The sequence below is a fragment of the Suncus etruscus genome, chromosome 17 (genome assembly GCF_024139225.1).
Source record: "Suncus etruscus isolate mSunEtr1 chromosome 17, mSunEtr1.pri.cur, whole genome shotgun sequence".
NCBI classification, from domain to species: Eukaryota; Metazoa; Chordata; class Mammalia; order Eulipotyphla; family Soricidae; genus Suncus; species Suncus etruscus.
In genome coordinates, this window is record NC_064864.1 from 73,546,082 (window position 1) to 73,566,564 (window position 20,483).

Genomic DNA, 20,483 nt, shown 5'->3' on the forward strand with positions numbered 1-20,483 from the left:
CAAGCAGCCGATCCAGGACCAAAGGTGGTTGGTTCGAATCCCGGTGTCCCATAGGGACCCCCATGCCTGCCAGGAGCTATTTCTGAGCAGACAGCCAGGAGTAACCCCTGAGCACCGCCGGGTGTGGCCCAAAAACCAAAAAAAAAAAAAGAAGTTATTCGATCCAGGATCTTCCTGGGGAAAACAATTGGAATTAGGAATACCTTTATGGGAGGGAGAGTGTGGAAGGGCTGTGCTCATTTTGGAGCCATACTTGAAGATGGTTCAAAGACTACTAAGGGCAATGCATGAGACATACGGCATTAGGGGGCGAGGGGACAGGCTTCACATGGTGTACAGGACACCACATAGAATGTAAGATTAAACCCAGGCCTCCAGAGATAGGGGGAAGGAGGAAGAGTGGGGAGAGAGGAGAAAGGGGGAGAGGGAGGAAGGGATATTTCACATGGTGTACAGGTTACCACATGGAATACAAGACTATACCCAGGCCTCCCATACAGAGCAAGTACAGAAATGATTAGTTTAAGAAAGATGAACTAGAAGTGCCCCAAGTTCCACTGGGGTGAAATTGGCAGTACAACACTGTAGACCAGAATAATCAAAGCCTGAGCTGGTTCTCTCTGCATACAAATCATACAGTTCCTGGGCCAGGGCTGAAACTCAAGGGCTGAAACACGCTCTGTACACTGAAAATCCCGGCTGGAGTCCCAGCATCACACAGTCCACTGAGCACCAAAGGTAAAAGCAATAGAGTGGGGAGAGGGAAAGAGCTGAGAATCTCTCTGACTGGGATAACCATAGAGCTTCCAGAGATGCCAAAATCGACTATAGTCGCAGAACTCCAGAAGAAACATGACTTTTGAAGAAAACATACCAAGTCTTCACCCACAAAAAACTCTTTAAAATACAGTTTCCAGAGGCTGGAAAGAGCACAATGGTAAGGCGTTTGCCTTGCACACAGCCAACCCGGAGATGGTGGTTTGATTGCTGGCATCCCAAGGGTCTCCTGAAATTGTCAGGGCGATTTCTGAGTGCAAAGCCAGGAGTAACCACTGAATGTAGTCAGGTGTGACTCAAAACAAACAAACAACAACAACAACAAAAAGAAAACCCAGCTTCCAATAAACTCAAATTTAATGTTTTTATTTTTCAAAAAAACTTTTTTTTTTTTTTTTGGTTTTTGGGCCACACCCGGTAACGCTCAGGGGTTACTCCTGGCTATGTGCTCAGAAGTTGCTCCTGGCTTGGGGGACCATATGGGACACCGGGGGATCGAACCGCGGTCCGTCCAAGGCTAGTGCAGGCAAGGCAGGCACCTTACCTTTTAGCGCCACCGCCCGGCCCCTCAAAAAAACTTTTTTAATTCCTTTTTAAGAGGTGGCAGAGTGGGCCACACTTAACAGTGATCAGGACTTACTCCTGGCTCTGTGCTCAAGAATCAGACCTGGCAAGGGAACCATATGAGGGTGCTGAAAAACCACTACAGTCTGCCGTGCGCAAGTGCCTATGCCCTGTACTATCTCTCTGGCCACTTGACTAAATACTTATAAAATGACTTCCTTTTCTCCCTAGAAGTCAGGACTTCAGAATGAAAGTGAAACTTACTTTTAAGTGAGATAGTATAGTGGGTAGGAAGTGTGCATTGCAAGTAGCTGACCCAGGTTCAATCCCAAGCATCCCATATGGTCCCTAAGCCTTCCAGAAGCAATGTCTGAGTGCAGAGCCTGGAGTAACCCCTGAGCAAGGGGGGAGGGGGGAGAGGGAGGGAGGGAGGGAGTAATGGAAGGAAGGATGGAAGGAAGGAAGGAAGGAAGGAAGGAAGGAAGGAAGGAAGGAAGGGAGGGAGGGAGGGAGGGAGGGAGGGAGGGAGGGAGGGAGGGAGGGAGGGAGGGAGGGAGGGAGGGAAGGAGGAAAGAAGGAAGGAAGAGAAAGGGAGGGAGGGAGGGAGGAAAGAAGGAAGGAAGAGGAAGGGATGGAGGAAGGGAGGGAGGGACTGACTTCAGAAATGCTTTCCAGGGACAAAATGAATAGTATAGTGGGTTGGGTGCTTGCCTTCCAAATGGACAACCTGGGGGCCAGAGATATAGCATGGAGGTAGGGCGTTTGCCTCGCATGCAGAAGGACGGTGGTTGAAATCCCAGCATTCCACATATGACCAGTCCCCCGAGCCTGCCAGGAGTGATTTCTGAGCGTAGAACCAGGAGTAACCCTTGAGCGCTGCCAGGTGTGACCCAAAAACCAAAAACAAAAGAAAGAAAAACCAAATGGACACATGGATTCAATCCCAGCATCCCATAAGATCCTCCAAGGCCAGTTTAAGAAAAAGAATACTGTTTAAATTGATGCTGAATTAGGGGGCTAGAAGGGAGGAGGGAATAGCATGTATCTTTCACAGGGCTCACTCAGGTTAGATCCCCACTACCCCATAAGTTTCTTAAGCCCTTGAATAGCAATTAGTTCCCAAATCCAAAGCCAGGAATAAAACCCTGAGCATCATGGTTATAACCCAAATAAAAAAGGTAATAGTGAATAAACAGACAACCTACAACTAAGAATAATAATTAAAAAAAAAAAAACTAAGCTTCTATCACCTAGAAAAATGAATATTTCTTTATGTTTTCTTCCTTAGCATCTAAAAATGAGTATTTGTTTTTTTGGGGGGTAGCCACACACAGTGACGTTCAGGGGTTACTCCTTTACTCCTGTCTATGCGCTCAGAAATCGCTACTGGCTTGGGGGACCATACGGGATGTGGGGGATCAAACCGAGGCCCATCCTAGGCTAGCGTGCGCAAGGCAGACACCTTATGCCCTGCACCACCACTCTGACCCCTGAAAATGAGTATTTCTTTTTTTTTTTTTTTTTTTTTTTTGGGCCACACCCGGTGACGCTCAGGGGTTACTCCTGGCTATGCACTCAGAAGTCGCTCCTGGCTTGGGGGACCATATGGGATGCCGGGGGATCGAACCACGGTCCATCCTAGGCTAGCGCAGGTAAGGCAGGCACCTTACCTCCAGCGCCACCGCCCGGCCCCTTTTTCTTTTCTTTTCTTTTTTATTTTTTTTTGGTTTTTGGGCCACACCCAGTAACGCTCAGGGGTTACTCCTGGCTATGTGCTCAGAAGTTGCTCCTGGCTTGGGGAACCATATGGGACACCAGGGGATCGAACCGCGGTCCGTCCAAGGCTAGCGCAGGCAAGGCAGGCACCTACCTTTAGCGCCACCGCCCGGCCCCGAAAATGAGTATTTCTTTTTTTTTTTTTTTTTTTTTTTTTTTTTTTTTTGTGGTTTTTGGGTCACACCCGGCAGTGCTCAGGGATTATTCCTGGCTCCAGGCTCAGAAATTGTTCCTGGCAGGCACGGGGGACCATATGGGACGCCGGGATTCGAACCGATGACCTCCTGCATGAAAGGCAAACGCCTTACCTCCATGCTATCTCTCCGGCCCCGAAAATGAGTATTTCTAAGGTAACGAAATTGTACTTAGAAAAAAACCCACAGGGGCTGGAGTGGTGGTGCAAGCAGTAGGGCATTTGCTTGCATGTGCTATCCTAGGACAGACCACGGTTAGATCCCTTGGCTTCCCATATGGTTCCCCCAAGCCAGGAGCAATTTCTTTTTTTTTTTTTTTTTTTTTTTTTTGGTTTTTCGGGCCACACCCATCTGATGCTCAGGGGTTACTCCTGGCTAAGGGTTCAGAAATTGCCCCTGGCTTGGGGGGACCATATGGGACGCCGGGGGATCGAACCACGGTCGCGATCTTTCCTGGGCTAGCGCTTGCAAGGCAGATACCTTACCTCAAGCGCCACCTCGCCGGCCAGGAGCAATTTCTGAGTGCATAGGCAGGAGTAACCCCTGGGCGTCACTGGGTGTGGGGGGAGAGGGGAGAGGGGAGGGGGGAGTAGTGGAAGAGGGAGAGTAGGGAGGAGGGGAGAGGAGAGGAGGGGAGGGGAGAAGAGACAAAAGAACCCACAAGATGGTTAGGGACATCACTGTAGTTGACTACATGGAAACAACAGTTCCTTAAATGTGGACCATTCAGGGTCTCCCCCTAGAACTTCAGAGCACAACAGCAGCAGCACATTCTTGGACCCCAGCAATGTCCAGTGACCCAAGAATTGACAGGAGAGGTCCCCAGCAACACTTATGCCACCCAAAAAGTTAAAAAATTTAAAGACTAGAGCCAGGGAAGGCATTTGCCTTGCACGCAGCCAGCCTGAGTTTGAACCTCAGCATCCCATAGAGTCCCCTGAGTCTTCCAGGAGTGATTCCTGAGCTCAGAGCCAAGAGATCTTGTGCCCCCCCCACAAAGGCAAAACAAAACAAAAGTGGACCATTTAGGCTTAGCTGATAAAATTAATCCACAGCTAAACTTCCCTTATGTCCAGGCCTTGTGATTCACTGCACAATTTCTGGTCTCCACAGCCACTGTCGCAGCTTGTAGGAATCTCAGCTTGCAGTTTCGCAGAAATCAGACAGTCACAGGGAGTTAGGCAGCTTCTTGAATCTTACTGAGCCAGCCAAGCTACTCTCTGCCACTTTTATTAACCAGAATTTAACATACATCACCGAGAGTCAGTCGAGATAATTAAGAGTACGTGTGCTAATTTAATTAACTAAGTAAAGGTGGAAAAGTAAAGTAATTTTACAGCAGTAAGACAACACAGCTGGTCAGCTAAGTGTGCAATCTTCCCATCATAGTGAGTTCTCTGTATTGTGACTAGGCAGGAGGGAAGGATAACAAGACAGCAGAAGGGCGTTTGCTTTGCATGTGGCTGACCCTGGATTTGATTGCTGGCACCCCATACGGTCTCCTGAGCAGAGCCAGGAGTGTGTTCCCTGAGCACAGAGCCAGGAGTATGCCCTCAACACTAAGGTGTGCCCCTCCACAAAAATAAATAAATACACAGGAAGATAATAGAGCAGGTAGTCTTACATGTAGCCAGCTCTGAGACTAATGCCTGGCATCCCATATGGTTTCCTGAGTCCCATATTAAGTGATTTTTGAGTAAAGAGCCAGAAGTAAGCACTGACATTCAGTTGCATCACAACCCCCATCCCCAAAGAATATGCACATTTTCTATTATTTTTCACTTAGTCAAAACTTATTTTCCTGGGGCTGGTGAGGTGGCACTAGAGGTAAGCGCTAGCCAAGGAAGGACGAGGTTCGATCTCCCGGCGGTTCGATCTCCCGGCGTCCCATATGGTCCACCCAAGCCAGGGGCAATTTCTGAGCGCTTAGCCAGGAGTAACCCCTGAGCATCAAACGGGTGTGGCCCCCCAAAAAACAACAATTTATTTTCCTCTCAAAAAGGCCTATTCAAAATGCTACGGGAGGGGCTGGAGAGATAGCACAGCATAGGCCATTTGCCTTGCATGCAGAAGGATGGTGGTTAGAATCTGCCATCCCATAAGGTCCCTCCCTAGCCTGCTGGGGGCGATTTCTTAGTGTAAAGCCAGGAGTAGCCCCTGAGTAGACCTCCCCTTCCCCCCCAAAAATGCTATGGGAACTCACACTGGTTCACTCAGAGTGGGCCGACTGAAATTACTTTAGTTTGTTTGTTTGTTTTGTTTTTGGGTCACACTCAGCAGCGTTCAGGGGTTACTCCTGGCTCTATGCACAGAAATTGCTCCTGGCAGGCTCGGGGGATCATATGGGATGCTGCGATTGGAATCACCAACCTTCTGCATGCAAGGCAAACACCTTACCTCCATGCTATCTCTCTGGCCCCAGACAGAAATTTCTCATGAGAGATATGGTAGTACTGGGTTTACAGGGAAAAAACAAACAATAACAACAAAAAAAAAGAGAGACATGGCAAAACTTGGTTCCAGATGCACTATTGAGGACACTCCTATTTCTCATGGTACTGCATGTTCTTTTTAATCTCCTCACCCTGATATATAAACTGCTGGTTCAGCAATCAGGTCAGCAGAGATCAGGAAGCCCTGTCTGGGAGAGGACAGTTAACGTTCCAGAGAAGCAGGGACTCAGGACTACATGCGTAAACAAGCAGTGTGATTAAGAGGCAAAAGGAAAGCTGGTCAAGTATTCATCCTGCTTTTTACAGAGAAGGACAAGGCCAGGCAGAACAATGAAGACCAGTTCATTTGAGTAATTTCAATAGACCATGAGATGGTGAGAGCAGAGGAAGTCTCCCACAATTTAAGGGCCATAAACCTGGCTACAGATGGATTTAGTTAACGTTCTAAGGGTGCTGATGGGAAGGTCAGAAAGACAGCTTAACCCCTATGGATCAAACCCCCACAATACTGGAAGCCTTATCTATCATATTATATGTACTAAAAGTATTTGTGTTGTGAATATGTATAATCAACCTACAATTTACTAAGCTGATAATAGTAAAGATCACAGCAACTAGGATTTAGAGATACTACATAGAGATACTAGGGTTAGAGATACTACCTAGCATCCCTCTAAACCTATTTTGATTCTGGGGGAAACATATGATCCCCTGAATACCACTGGAATCCCTGGACACCAAGCCACAGAAACAGCCTGAGCACTGACAGATGTGGCAAGTTCAATCCTCAGCACCCTACACAGTTCACCAAAGTACAGCCAAGAATAAGCCCTGAGAATGGCAATGTGTGAATGAACCTCAACCATCCAAAAAAGATTGTTATTAATTAAAAAAAATAATCTTACATGTCAGGGGCTAGATAAAGTATGTACTAGAGTACATACTTTGCATGTGGGTACCCCAGAACACTGACAATATGATCTGATGAGCACTGCCAGGTGTGGTCCTAGGAACAAAAATCTCACTTGTGTATTTGTTGGCTCACACCCTAGGGTGCTAAAGGCTAGTCCTAAAAACTAGGTGATGGGAAGGGTTGGAAATGTTTGGGGGTACATACATACCATGTCAAGGTCTAACCCCAGGTCTAAAATGAAATGTCTCATTTTCAAGCCATATTATTCACACATGGCTTCAAAATCAAGAAAATAAAATTAAGTAAACACAAAATAATTGTCCGTAAGGTGTGGACAAATTATACTCCATACATGTGCGGTGAGTGCATTGCCAGTGGCATTTGCCCTTTTATACATTATCTTTTCTGGGGGGGGAGATTCAGCAAGCAAATTTAGGGCTTCACAAAAAAGCCTTCTCTCAATAAACCACATTCCCAGTCTTAAAAGGTTTCTCCATTTCGGGCCAGAGAGATAGCATGGAGGTAAGGCATTTGCCTTTCATGCAGAAGGTCATCGGTTCAAATCCCGGCGTCCCATATGGTCCCCTGTGCCTGCGAGGAGCAATTTCTGAGCATGGAGCCAGGAATAACCCGAGCACTGCCGGGTGGACCCAAAAAACAAAAACAAAAACAAAAACAAAAAAAGGTTTCTCCATTTCAATAAGTGAGGCACATGCTTTACATATGGAAGAAATTAGTTCAAGTTCCACTACCACGAGCCCCCTAAACCACCAACCCGACAAATCAGCATTTAGTGAAAATCATTTTTCAAGTATTATATAGCAGACCAGTTTTTACCTTTTGAAGACTTGTTGGATTCAACTGAGTTTTGTCAATTATTTTTATTGCAACCTACGAAAAAAATAAATAGTTGTGATTTTTAAGAACTTATTATAAACTCGTAACAGTTTTGTAAATACCCAGACACTGTTAAAAAGCTCAACTAATTACAATATTTTATCACCAAAAATAACAACTTTTGGGGCCAGAGAGGTAACACAGCGTTAGGGCGTTTGCCTTGCATGCAGCCAATCCAGGGCAAACAATAGTTCAAATCCCGGCATCCCATATGGTCCCCCAAGCCTGTCAGGAGCAATTTCTGCAGAGCCAGGAGTAACCCCTGAGCACTGCTGGGTGTGACTGACCGCAAAACAAAACAAAAGAACTTTTGCGGCCAGATAACAAAGTGGGTAGGGCATTTGCCTTGCATGCAGTTATCACAGGTTTGATCTCTGGCATCCCATATGGTCAAGCCTGTCAAGAGTAATTTCTTTTTCTTTTTTTTTTGTTTTTTGGGCCACACCCAGCGATGCTCAGGGGTTACTCCTGGCTGGCTGTTCAGAAATAGCTCCTGGCAGGCACAGGGGACCATATGGGACACCGGGATTCGAACCAACCACCTTTGGTCCTGGATCGGCTACTTGCAAGGCAAACACCACTGTGCTATCTCTCCAGGCCCAAGAGTAATTTCTGAGTGCAGAACCAGGAGTAACCCACACTGGATGTGGCCCCAAAACCAAAATAAACAAACAGGCCAAAAAATAATTTTGGGCTGAAGTAATAGTACTGCAGATAGGAAGCTTGCTTTGCACACAGACGATTTGTTGACCCCCAACACCCTGAGCACTGCCAGGAGTTATCCCTGCATACAGACAGGAATAAGCCCTGAGCACCATTCAGGTAGCCAAAAAACAAAACAAAAACAACTTAATGTAAATAAGTATACTAGCATAATATTTTGTTTTTATTACATTCAGAAAAGGAGCAAAAATATATCCACAAACTGGGAGAGAAAATCAGCACAAGACCCATCAGGTGAAACTACACAAAATCAAAGACTAAGGGGAGTGGATCTGTAACAGTGTCTAAGGTTAAAGAGGCTGAAAAAAGATAGCAATTTGTGCAAGTGCACACATGGAGAGGTGCTAAAATGACAAAGTCACAGTAATACCAATACTGGAATGGCAGGAGTGGTGGCGCAGAGCAGTAAACTAAGGACAGACAATCACCCGGCGTCCCATATGGTCCCCCAAGCCAGGAGCGATTTCTGAGTGCATAGCCAGGAGAAATCCCTGAGCTTCACGGGGTGTGGCCCAAATACAGAAAAAAAAAAAAAAAACACCAGTACTGGTGCTAGTAATAGATACAGTATAGCATGTAGAACACTGGCCTTTTATGGGGCTAACCCAGGTCTGATCACCGGCATCCAACAAGATTCTCGCAAGCCTGCCAGGAGTGCACAGTGCAGAGCTAGAAGTAACTGCTGAGCACCGATGGGTGTAGTCCCAAAATCCAACAACCCCCCCAAAAAGAGGGGGGACAAATGTACTAATTTCACTTTTTGTTTTGTTTTGTTTTTTTGGGTCACACCCGGCAGTGCTGAGGGTTTACTCCTGGCTCTACGCTCAGAAATTGCTCCTAGAAGGCTCGAGGGACCATATGGGATGCCAGAATTTGAACCACAGTCCTTCTGCATGCAAGGCAAACGCCTTAGGTCCATGCTATCTCTCTGGTTTGATTTCACTTTTGAGGTATACAAAACAAAAACAAAAACAAAAATCTTAAGAGAAAGCAGGGGCCCGGAGAGATAGCACAGCGGCATTTGCCTTGCAAGCAGCCGATCCAGGACCAAACATGGTTGGTTCAAATCCCGGTGTCCCATATGGTCCCCCATGCCTGCCAGGAGCTATTTCTGAGCAGACAGCCAGGAGTAACCCCTGAGCATCGCCGGGTGTGCCCCAAAAACCAAAAACCAAAAAAAAAAAAAAAAAAAAAAAAGAGAGAGAGAGAGAGAAAAAGCAGAATAGTGGCTGCCAAGGGTTGGGAGAAAAGGGGAAAGTGTTACTGCTAAATAGCGGCAGTTTAGAAGCAAAAGAGGTCCTAGAGATGCAAGATAGTGTTAAAGTAAATACAGTAATATACATCATAAAATATTAAAAATGGTTAAGTTTTCTTTTTTTTTTTTTGTTTTTTGTTTTTGTGTCACACCTCGCAGAGCTCAGGGGACCATATGGGATGCCGGGATTCAAACCACCGTCCTTCTGCATGCAAGACAAATGCCCTACCTCCATGCTATCTCTCCGGCCTGTAAGTTTTCTTCGTGTTTGTGTGTGTGTGGTTTTTTTGGGCCACAGGCAGTGATGCTCAGGGATTACTCCTGGTAATGCGCTCAGAAATTGCTCCTGGCTTGGGGGACAATATGGGGGGATCGAACCGCAGTCCGTCCTATGTAGCGCTTGCAAGGCAGACACCTTAATGCTAGCGCCACCATTCCGGCCCCATGGTTAAGTTTTTTCATTTGCGAAGGTGATCCCTGAACTGCCCAGATACACTTAAATGTGGATGATTTTTTAGTTGCTATTGTTTTGTGTTCTGGGATTACTCCTGACTCTGCACTCCATGATCACGCCTGATGGGGCTCCAGGTTGACATATCGAAACTGTGTTGATGTACACAAGATACATGCACGCCCTGATGCAGTATCTGCCTGTTCCTATGTGGACTTATAAACAGAACAAGAGTCAAGGATTTAGTTAATTGGAAAAGTATTGGACTTAGATGTGTGAGCTCCTATTCAATCATTAAAATGTTAATATATAAGACATGTGTGGGGGCTGGAGTGATAGCACAGCAGTAAGGTGTTTGCCTTACATGCAACAGACCCGGGATAGACCAGGTTTGATCCCCAGTACCCTTATGCCCCCGCAAGCCTGTCAGGGGTGAATTCTGATTGCAGAGGCAGGAGAAACCCCTGAGTGCCACCGGGTGTGGCCCAAAAACCAATCAATAAATAAATAAAGTTTAAAATAAAAAAAAAGAATGACATGGGGCCAGAGAGATAGCCTGGAGGTAGGGCATTTGCCTTCCATGCAGAAGAACAGTGGTTCAAATCCCAACAACCCATATTGTCCCATGAGCCTGTGATTTCTGAGCAGAGAGCCAGGAGTAACCCCTGAGTGCTGCCGGGTGTGACCCCAAAACAGAACAAAACAAAAACAAACAAAAGAATGACATGCAGGGGACAAAGTAATAGCATAGCAGTAGGGCATTTACCTTGCACACCTCCAACCCAGGATTGACGAGGATTAAATCTCCAACAACCCATATGGTTCCTGGAGCCTGTCAGGAGTGACTTCTGAGCACAGAACCAAGACTAACCATTGAGCACAGCTGGATGTGGCCCAAGATTTCAAAAATAAAAAGGAGCCAGAGCTATAGAGCAGTGGTAGGGCATTTACCTTGCATGCAGACGACCCAACATGAACCTGGGTTCAGTCCCTGGCATACCATATGGTTCCCTGAGCCTGCCAGGAGTGATTTGTGAGCACAGAGCCAGGAGTAACCCCTGAGCGTGCTGGGAGTGGCCCAAAAACAAAAACAAAAAAAAGTATGCAATGTGAAGCATTCCATGCATATTATTTTTTAATTGTTAAATGGCAGGACTGAAGCAATAGGTAAAGTTGCTTGTCTTGCAAGTAGATTGCGAGTTCTATTCCAGACATCCTATATGGTCCCCTAAGTACCACCAGGAGGGCTGGAGAGATAGCACAACAGTAGGGTATTTATTTGCCTTGCAAGCTTGCTGACCCAGAACCAATGTATCCCATCTGGTCCCCCGTGTCTGCCAGGAGCGATTTCTGAGCACAGAGCCAGAGGTAACCCCTGAGTGCTGCCGGGAATGGCCCTAAAACCATACACAAACACACAAAGTGCATTCAGGATTAATTCCAGAATGCAGTTAGGAATAAACCCTCAGCTTTGCTGGGTGTAGCTCCAAAAATCAAAAAAAACTGAAAAGGAGCCGGGAAGGTGACATTAGAAGTAAGGTGTCTGCCTTGCAAGAGCTAGCCAAGGAAGGACCGTGGTTCGATCCCCTGACGTCCCATATGGTCCCCCCAGGCCAGGGGCAATTTCTGAGCGCTTAGCCAGGAGTAACCCTGAGCATCAAACGGGTGTAGCCGGAAAAAACAAACTGAAAAGGAAAAATTTATGTCCATGGGGGCCAAAGTGATAGCACAGTGGCAGGGCATTTGTCTTTCATGAGACCAAACACAGGACAGACCCGGTTTGAATCCTGGCATCCCATATAGTCCCCTGAGCCTACCAGGAGCAATATCTGAGTGCAGAGCCAGGAGTAACCCGAGAGTGGCTGGGTGTAGCCCATAATCCCCCCCAAAAAATGTTATTTTAAAATCCATATTTAGGTTTGAATACAGACACATATAGAAAAATCTAAGTGATTTCTATTAAAAGGGTAAGCATGGGCCAAAGAGACAGCACAGCAGGGAGGGTGTTTGCCTAGCACGCAACAGACTGGGGTTCTTATCTCTTCCCTCCCCGACATATGATTCTCAACCCCACCAGGACTGATCCCTGAGCAACAGAATCTAGAATAAACTTAAACAGAGCTAGTGTGGCCAAAACAGACATTAAAAAAATAATACCAACGAAAGGCCATAGTGATATCACAGTGGTAGGGCATTTGCCTTGCACAATGCCAACCCAGGATGGACCCTGGTTCTGTCCTCAGCATCCCATAAGGTCCCCCAAGCCTGCCAGGAGCAAATTCTGAGTGCAGAGCCAGAAGTAACCGAGTGAGGCCCAAAAACAAATAAAACAATGAGATATTACAAAGGTGAAGGGACTTGCCCAGAATGTGGTTACAGCCATGAGCTATGGTTCATATCCTGTCTAGTCCATTCAGAGTGCTGACAGGTAAGTGTGGCTTAACATCCCCAATGCTGAGGGCCATATAGACTCAGTACAATAGCAGGGCTCTTACCTTGCACACACAACTGATCCAGGTTTGATCTCTGGCACCCCATACAGACCCAAGCCTAGAGTGATCCCTCAGCACAGAGCCAAGAGTAAGCCCTGAGCAAAGCTATTTTTGCCCCCTCCTTTATTTTTCTTTTAATTTTATTTATATCCTCCAGACAGGGTCTCTCATCTTTTTCACAGAACCTTAAAACTTGGGGTTTGGTGTTTGTTTTTTTTTTGATTTTGGGTCATACTCAGCAGCGCTCAGGGGTTACTCCTGGCTCTATGCTCAGAAATCGCTCCTGGCAGGCTTAGGGGACCATATGGGATGCCGGGATTCAAACCACCATCCTAGTGCATGCAAGGCAAACACCCTGCCTTCATGCTATCTCTTCGGGCCCTTGTTTTTTTAACTTGAGTGATTGATTAGTTTTTGGACCTTACCCAGTGGCACTAAGGATATTCCTGGCTCTGAGCTCAGAAATCGGCCCCACTCCCGCACTCCCAGATCTGTTAAACACAAGGCAAATGCCCTAGAGTTTTGCTATCTCTCTGGCCCTTCTTTTATTTGATTTTGTTTTGGGGCCCACCCAGTGATGCTCAGAAGTTACTCCTGGCATGCACGCTGCTAACCCAGGACAGACCTCCCGGCATCCCATTTGGTCCCCCGAGCCAGGAGCAATTTCTGAGCACATAGACAGGAGTAAAACCTGAGTGTCGGGCCTGGAGAGATAGCACAGCGGCGTTTATCTTGCAAGCAGCGATCCAGGACCAAAGGTGGTTGGTTCGAATCCCGGTGTCCCATATGGTCCCCCGTGCCTGCCAGGAGCCATATAATATAATCTACTCCTGGGTTAACCATCAGAAATTAAAGTTTATGGGCCTGGAGAGATAGCATAGCGGCGTTTGCCTTGCAAGCAGCCGATCCAGGACCAAAAGTGGCTGGTTCGAATCCGGGTGTCCCATATGGTCCCCCGTGCCTGATAGGAACTATTTCTGAGCAGACATCCAGGAGTAACCCCTGAGCAACGCCGGGTGTGACCAAAAAAAAAAAAAAAAAATTAAAGTTTATGTTCAAATAAATATTATGTATTACAGAACATCTATCCCTAATTCTAAAACACTGATACAACTCAAACATCCTTAGAAGGGTGCGTATAAACTCTAGTACAGCCACACAAGGAATAAACTCAAAAAGTAAAAGGACAGAGGCCAACCCATGAAGGGTGGTGATTCGAATCCCATCATCCCATATGGTTCCGAGCCTGCCATAGGCGATTTCTGAGTCAGAGTCAGGAGTAACCCCTGAGCATAGCCAGGTGTTACCCAAACTCCCCCCACCCAAATTTAAAAGGACAGGGCCAGAGTGGTGGCACAAGTGGTAGAGTTTTTGCCTTGCACTCATTAGAGCGGACTGTGGTTCGATCCCCAGTGTCCCATATGGTCCCCCAAGCCAGGATCGATTTCTGGGCACATAGCCAGGAGTAACCCCTAAGTGCCACCGTGTGTGGCTAGAAACAAAACAAAACAAAAAACTTCTGAGAGCCACTGCCAAGGAGCATGACCTATGAGGAAGGAGCACATTGTGAGCATCAATCAGATCAACCCCTGCCAAGGACACGTGCAAGCACCACAACCTGATGTGTGACCCACACACACACCAGTGAGCACAACTAAAACTGCCAGTTGTGGGAGCCAGAACGGTGGTGCAAGCGGTAGGGCATTTGCCTTGCAAGCGCTACCTAGGACAATGGACCTCAATTCCCCAGAGTCCCATATGATCCCCCAAGTCAGGAGCAATTTCTGAGTGCATAGCCGGGAGTAACCCTGGAGCATCACTGGGTGCGGCTGAAAAACAAAAACAAAAAGACCCTGCCACCTGTGTGCACTAGCCGTGCACAAGGCAGACGTAGGTATCCTCAGAACTCCTTAGTAGGGCATAAACATATTTATCACTAACTCTCTATCCTGAGCTTAAGCTCTGCCCCTCAATGTGTATAGAAGAAAAAACAAATTAGTGCTTTCCTGGGATAATAATCAATGTTTTAAAGTTGAAGTTGAAGGCTAGAGTAATGACACAGCAGTAGAGCAGGCTGGGGGGACCATATGGAATGCTGGGATTCGAACCAGAGTCCATCCAGTATTGGCCGACTACAAGGCAAATGCCTTACCGCTGTGCTCTTGCCCCAGCCCCAACACAAGTGATTTTTTTTTTTTTTGGTTTTTGGGCCACACCCATTTGATGCTCAGGGGTTACTTCTGGCTAAGGGTTCAGAAATTGTCCCCTGGCTTTCAGAAATTGCCCCTGGCTTGGGGGGACCATATGGGTAGCCGGGGGATCAACCATCAAGTCCTTCCTTGGCTAGCGCTTGCAAGGCAGACACCTTACCTCTAGCGCCACCTCACCAGGCCCCACAAGTGATTTTTTTTTTTTTTTTTTTTTTTGGTTTTTGGGTCACACCTGGCAGTGCTCAGGGGTTATTCCTGGCTCCAGGCTCAGAAATTGCTCCTGGCAGGCACAGGGGACCATATGGGGCGCCGGGATTCGAACCGATGACCTCCTGCATGAAAGGCAAACGCCTTACCTCCATGCTATCTCTCCGGCCCCCCCCACAAGTGATTTTTAAGAATCTTAGCTTGATAGGATTTTAAGAAATGAAAAATCCATGGTGCCGGGAAGGTGGCGATAGAGTTAAGGTGTCTGCCTTGCAAGCGCTAGCGTAGGACGGACCGCGGTTAGATCCCACCAGTGCCCATATGGTTCCCCCAAGCCAGGGGCGATTTCTGAGTGCATAGCCAGGAGTAATCCCTGAGCGTCAAACGGTGTGGCCCAAAAACAGAGGGGAGGGGGAGGGGGAGGGAGAGGGAGAGGGAAAGGGAGAGGGAGAGGGAGGGAGGGAGAGGGAGAGGGAGGGAGGGAGAGGGAGAGGGAGGGAGGGAGGGAGGGAGAGAGAGAGAGAGAGAGAGAGAGAGAGAGAGAGAGAGAGAGAGAGAGAGAGAGAAGAAAAATCTTTCCAAAAAACAGACTGAATTCCAAGGAATGTGGTAAATCTTGACATCTACAGCTTCTTTTAGGAACATTAGAGCACAATTTTAAAATTCAATGACTAATTAAATTATAGTTGTGGTGTTGCCAGAGATACATCTGCAATGGTGATGGGATAATTGTTGAAATACTGTATGAGTGAAGCTCCATCCTGAATAACTTTGTATCTCACTGTATTCAATTAAAATATATTCATAAAATATGTCATGTACCAAAAAAAAAAAAAAAAGAAAAAGAAAAAAAAAGATCCTAGGGGCTAAAGAGATAGCATGGAAGTAAGGCGTTTGCCTTTCATGCAGAAGGTCATTGGTTCAAATCCCGGCATCCCACATGGTCCTCCGAGTCTGCCAGGTGCAGGTGCAATTTCTGAGCATGGAGCCAGAAGTAACTTCTGAGCACTGCCGGGTGTAACCCAAAAACAAAAACAAAAAATGTCATGTTCATAACTTGGTTAATCATGAAATAGGAAGTGGATTATAGGGTTTCCCTACGTTGTACATTTACTGACAGAAATAGACATTTGTGGGGCCAGAGCGGTGGCACAGCAGAAGGGTCTGCCTTGCATGTGCAAGGACTGCAGTTCGATCCTTGGGCATCGCATATGGTCCCCCAAGCCAGGAGAGATTTCTGAGCACATAGCCAGGAATAACCCCTGAGCATCACTGGGTGTAGCCCAAAAACAAAACAAAACAAAACAAAACTGTAGACATTTGAACTGGATGTGTGGGTGTTAGAACTTTGTATAATGCGGGGCCAGAGAGAGATCTAACAGCGGTAGGGTGTTGCCTTGTAAGCAGCCAATCCAGGATGGACAGTGGTTCAAATCCCAGCATTGCATATGGTCCCCTGTGCCTACCAGGAGCGATTTCTGCGCGCAGAGCCAGGAACATCAGAGTATAGTGAGGTGTGACCCAAAAAAAAAATTTTGAGAAAAAAGAATTTTGGGCCCGGAGAGATAGCACAGCGGCGTTTGCCTTGCAAAGCAGCCGATCCAGGACCAAAGGTGGTTGGTTTGAATCCCGGTGTCCCATATGGTCCCCCATGCCTGCCAGGAGCGATTTCTGAGCAGCCAGGAGTAACCCCTGAGCATCGCCGGGTGTGACCCAAAAAAACAACAACAACAACAACAAAAAAAAAAAAAAGAAAGAAAGAAAAAAGAATTTTGGGGCGGGGAAAAAAAAGAATTTTATATAATGAAATTGAAATTCTAGATTGAATATCACTGAAAATAATGGTGCCTCAATTAAAACTGAAAAAATTACTTTAAAAAAAAAAAACACAGAGAAAGGCTGGGGCCGGAGAGATAGCATGGAGGCAGGGCATTTGCCTTTCATGCAGAAGGACGGTGGTTCGAATCCCAGCATCCCATATGGTCGTGTGTCCCGTCCCCCCCCCCCCCCCGCGAGTCTGCCAGGAGCGATTTCTGAGCTTAGAGCCAGGAGTAACCCCTGAGTACTGCCAGATGTGACCCAAAAACAAAAACTAAAAACAGAAAGGCAGGAGCAGTGGCACAGTGGTAGGGTGTTTGCCTTGCATGCAGCTGACCTAGGACAGACCAGAGTTCGATCCCCTAGCATCCCATACGGTCCCTTAAGCCAGGAGCAATTTCGGACTGCATAGCCAAAAGTAACCCGAGTGTCACTGGGTGTGTCGTTTCCCCCCCCCCCCAAAAAAAAGAACTTCTGCATATATCGACAATGGCTAGAAGAAAATTCTCACTTATAATAGGAAAAAAAAAATCTTGGTGTTTGGAGTCTATACAAGTGGTGCTCAGTAATCACTTCTGGCTCAGAGGACAAAATGGGGTGCCAGGGATCGAACCCAAGTTTGCTGTGTGCAAGGCAAGGATGTGGTACTATCTCTCTGACTCCCAAATAAAAATATCTTGGGAATTTGGGGCAGGAGTGATAGCACTACAAGTAGGGATTTTGCCTTGCACGTGGCCACCCAGGACAGACCTAGGTTCAATATTCAGCAACCCATAGGGTCCCCATACACAGTCTGCCTGGGTATTGTCCAAAACAAAGAGGTCTAATCAAATTAGAGATAACCAGGGGTGGCGAACAAGTTCGACACAAAGAGCCAAAATTTTAAACTGTGAGTCAGAGAGCCACACCATGCAGTGACCTGCCAAAACAGACAAACACTCACACAAAAGCATATAATTTTAACAATAATATATTAAACACGGGGCCGGAGAGATAGCACTGTGGCATTTGCCTTGCAAGCAGCCGTCCGAGGACCAAAGGTGGTTGGTTCAAATCCCGGCGTCCCATATGGTCCCCTGTGCCTGCCTGGAGCTATTCCTCAGCAGATAGTCAGGAGTAACCCCTGAGCACCGCCAGGTGTGGCCCAACCCCCCTCCAAAATATATATATTAAACACATATTGCATTTTGCCATTTTGAGTGAGGGTAAAAATCCTGTTCGCCACCCCTGAATAAACCCATATACTCACTCTTATATTAAACATGACAAGCGTTGGGCCGGAGAGATAGCATGGAGGTAAGGCGTTTGCCTCTCATGCAGGAGGTCATCGGTTCGAATCCCGGCGTCCCATATATGGTCCTCCCGTGCCTGCCAGGAGCAATTTCTGAGCCTGGAGCCAGGAATAACCCCTGAGCACTGCCGGGTGTGACCCAAAAACCACAAAAAAAAAAAAAAAAAAAAAAAATTTAAACATGACAAGCGTTGTAACAGAAATTAAGGTTAATTTGTACTTACCTCTCTGCCTGTAAGAATGTGTCTTGCCAATTTCACTTTTGCAAAATTCCCCTTGCCGATTGTTTTCAACAGTCTGTAGTTTCCAATGTGGGGCTGTTCATCTGCACAGGAAGCTATAGAATTTCTACACCGAGCCCCTGAGCGCCCAGTGCGAGAGGTAACTTCTTGACGCCCATCTCCATGTGATGTGTGCTATAATGTAAAAGATACAAAGACAAAGAAATGAGAGGATACATGGGGCCGGAGCAGTGGCACAAACGGTAGGACATCTGCATTGACGCGATAACCTGGACGCAACGCAGTTCAATCCCCCAGTGTCCCAGATGGTCCCCTGAGCCCAGAGGGATTTCTGAGCACACAGCCAGGAGTAACCCCTGGTGTTAACCAAAACCCCCACCAAAGAAAGAGAAAGAGAAAGAGGAGGGGAGGGGAGGGGAGGGGAGGGGAGGGGAGGGGAGGGGAGGGGAGGGGAGGGGAGGGGAGGGGAGGGGAGGGGAGGGGAGGGGAGGGGAGGGGAGGGGAGAGGAGAGGAGAGGAGAGGAGAGGGAGGATGCACAATATTTGCCAAGTTTCTAGAGCTGCTTCTTGCAGAAACGAAAATCACCATTTGAATTTTTGGGGAGGCAGAGGATTTTGAGGTATACACCAGTGGCACTCAGAAATCACTCTTGGCTGATTCAGGGAACCATATAGGATGCCAGGGATCAAAGCCAGACCCGACCTAGGTCTGCCCCATGCAAGGCAAACGCCATCCTGCTGTGCTACCACTTCAGCCCCCTACTGTTTAAATTTTAATCTTAACACATCCTAGCACTTAATAAGTAAATACTTATTTGGGTTTTGTCCAGACCCAGTGGTGCTCAGGGATTGATTACCGTATTTTCCGGCATATAAAACGACCCCCTAATTTTGCAGTTAAAACATAGGTTTAGGCCTATATTTGCTGTATCAGACAGAACGTTCCTGCGCTGCATGTGTTCCTGTGCTCATGTACCACAGTGAGCCAATCACAACAAGCAAAGGTTCAAAGGTTATACTGTAATAGACTTCCCTCTCTGACTCTGGCCTATCTGAGTAGAATTTTTACAGTGTAGATTTGGATTCAGAACATTGTCTCATTTGCATGCATCAAAAGCCTGCTTGGATTGGCTGAGTTAGAGAGGCAGTCCGAGCAGCCTGGCAGTGACTGGTGCAGGATCAAGTTGGAAAATTCGTTTTGTGGCAATATTCAATTTTTTTTTTTTTTTTTTTTTTTTTTTTTTTTGTTTTTGGGCCACACCCGGTGACGCTCAGGGGTTACTTCTGGCTATGCGCTCAGAAGTCGCTCCTGCTTGGGGGACCATATGGGACGCCGGGGGATCGAACCGCGGTCCGTCTCCTAGGCTAGCGCAGGTAAGGCAGGCACCTTACCTCCAGCGCCACCGCCCGGCCCCAATATTCAATTTTTTTTAGTGGCATATTGAAACATTTTTCGGGATATACTCGGTGTATAAGACGACCCCCGATTTTCGGTTGACTTCTTTTTGTTTCAAAAGTCTTCTTATACGCCGGAAAATACGGTACTGGTGGCTCGGCACTCAGGAAATCAATCCTGGCAGAGCTGGGGGTCTATAAGTAGTGGTGGAGATTGAACTCATGTCAGCTGTATGGAAATTAAACACTCTTATCTACTTTACTATCACTCTGACCATACATTCTAGCACTTTAAAGCAGCGTTTTTCAACCTTTTTGAGCAAAGGCACATTTTCATGAAAAAAAAAAAAATAATAATAATAATCACAAGGCACACCACCATTAGAAAATGCTAAAAAAGGGGCCGGCAAGGTGGCACTAGAGGTAAGGTGTCTGCTTTGCAAGCACTAGCCATGGAACGGACCCCGGTTCAATTCCCCAGCGTCCCATATGGTCCCCCCAAGCCAGGGGCAATTTCTGAGCACTTAGGCAGGAGTAACCCCTGAGCATTAAATGGGTGTGCCCCCCCCAAAAAAAAAGAAAGAAAGAAAAATAAAATGTTAAAAAAGGTGGCCGGAGAGATAGCATGGAGGTAGGGTGTTTGCCTTGCAAGCAGGACAGTGGGTTGAATTCCAGCATCCCATATGGTCCCTTGAGCCTGCTAGGAGCGATTTCTGAGCACAGAGCCAGGAGTAAACCCTGAGTGCTACTGGGGGAGAAGGGAGGGAGGAAGGGAGGGAGGGAAGAAAGGAGGGAAGGAGGGAGGGAGTTAAAAAAGGAGGTAAG

The 20,483-nt window shown here is 46.9% G+C and overlaps 1 protein-coding gene across 6 annotated transcripts in view; it reads right to left on the reverse strand.

Moving 5' to 3' along the window:
• The window catches only part of MARK3 (microtubule affinity regulating kinase 3), a 96,661-nt gene that overhangs the window by 62,083 nt on the left and 14,095 nt on the right, over positions 1 to 20,483 (reverse strand). For all 6 annotated transcript variants that reach the window (XM_049790336.1, XM_049790335.1, XM_049790334.1 and 3 more), the window contains exons 2-3: positions 18,246 to 18,437; positions 7,515 to 7,568 (exon numbers count right to left, since the gene is read on the reverse strand). In XM_049790336.1, coding sequence (XP_049646293.1) covers positions 7,515 to 7,568; positions 18,246 to 18,437 — 246 coding nt within the window. The remainder of the gene's footprint in view (positions 1 to 7,514; positions 7,569 to 18,245; positions 18,438 to 20,483) is intronic.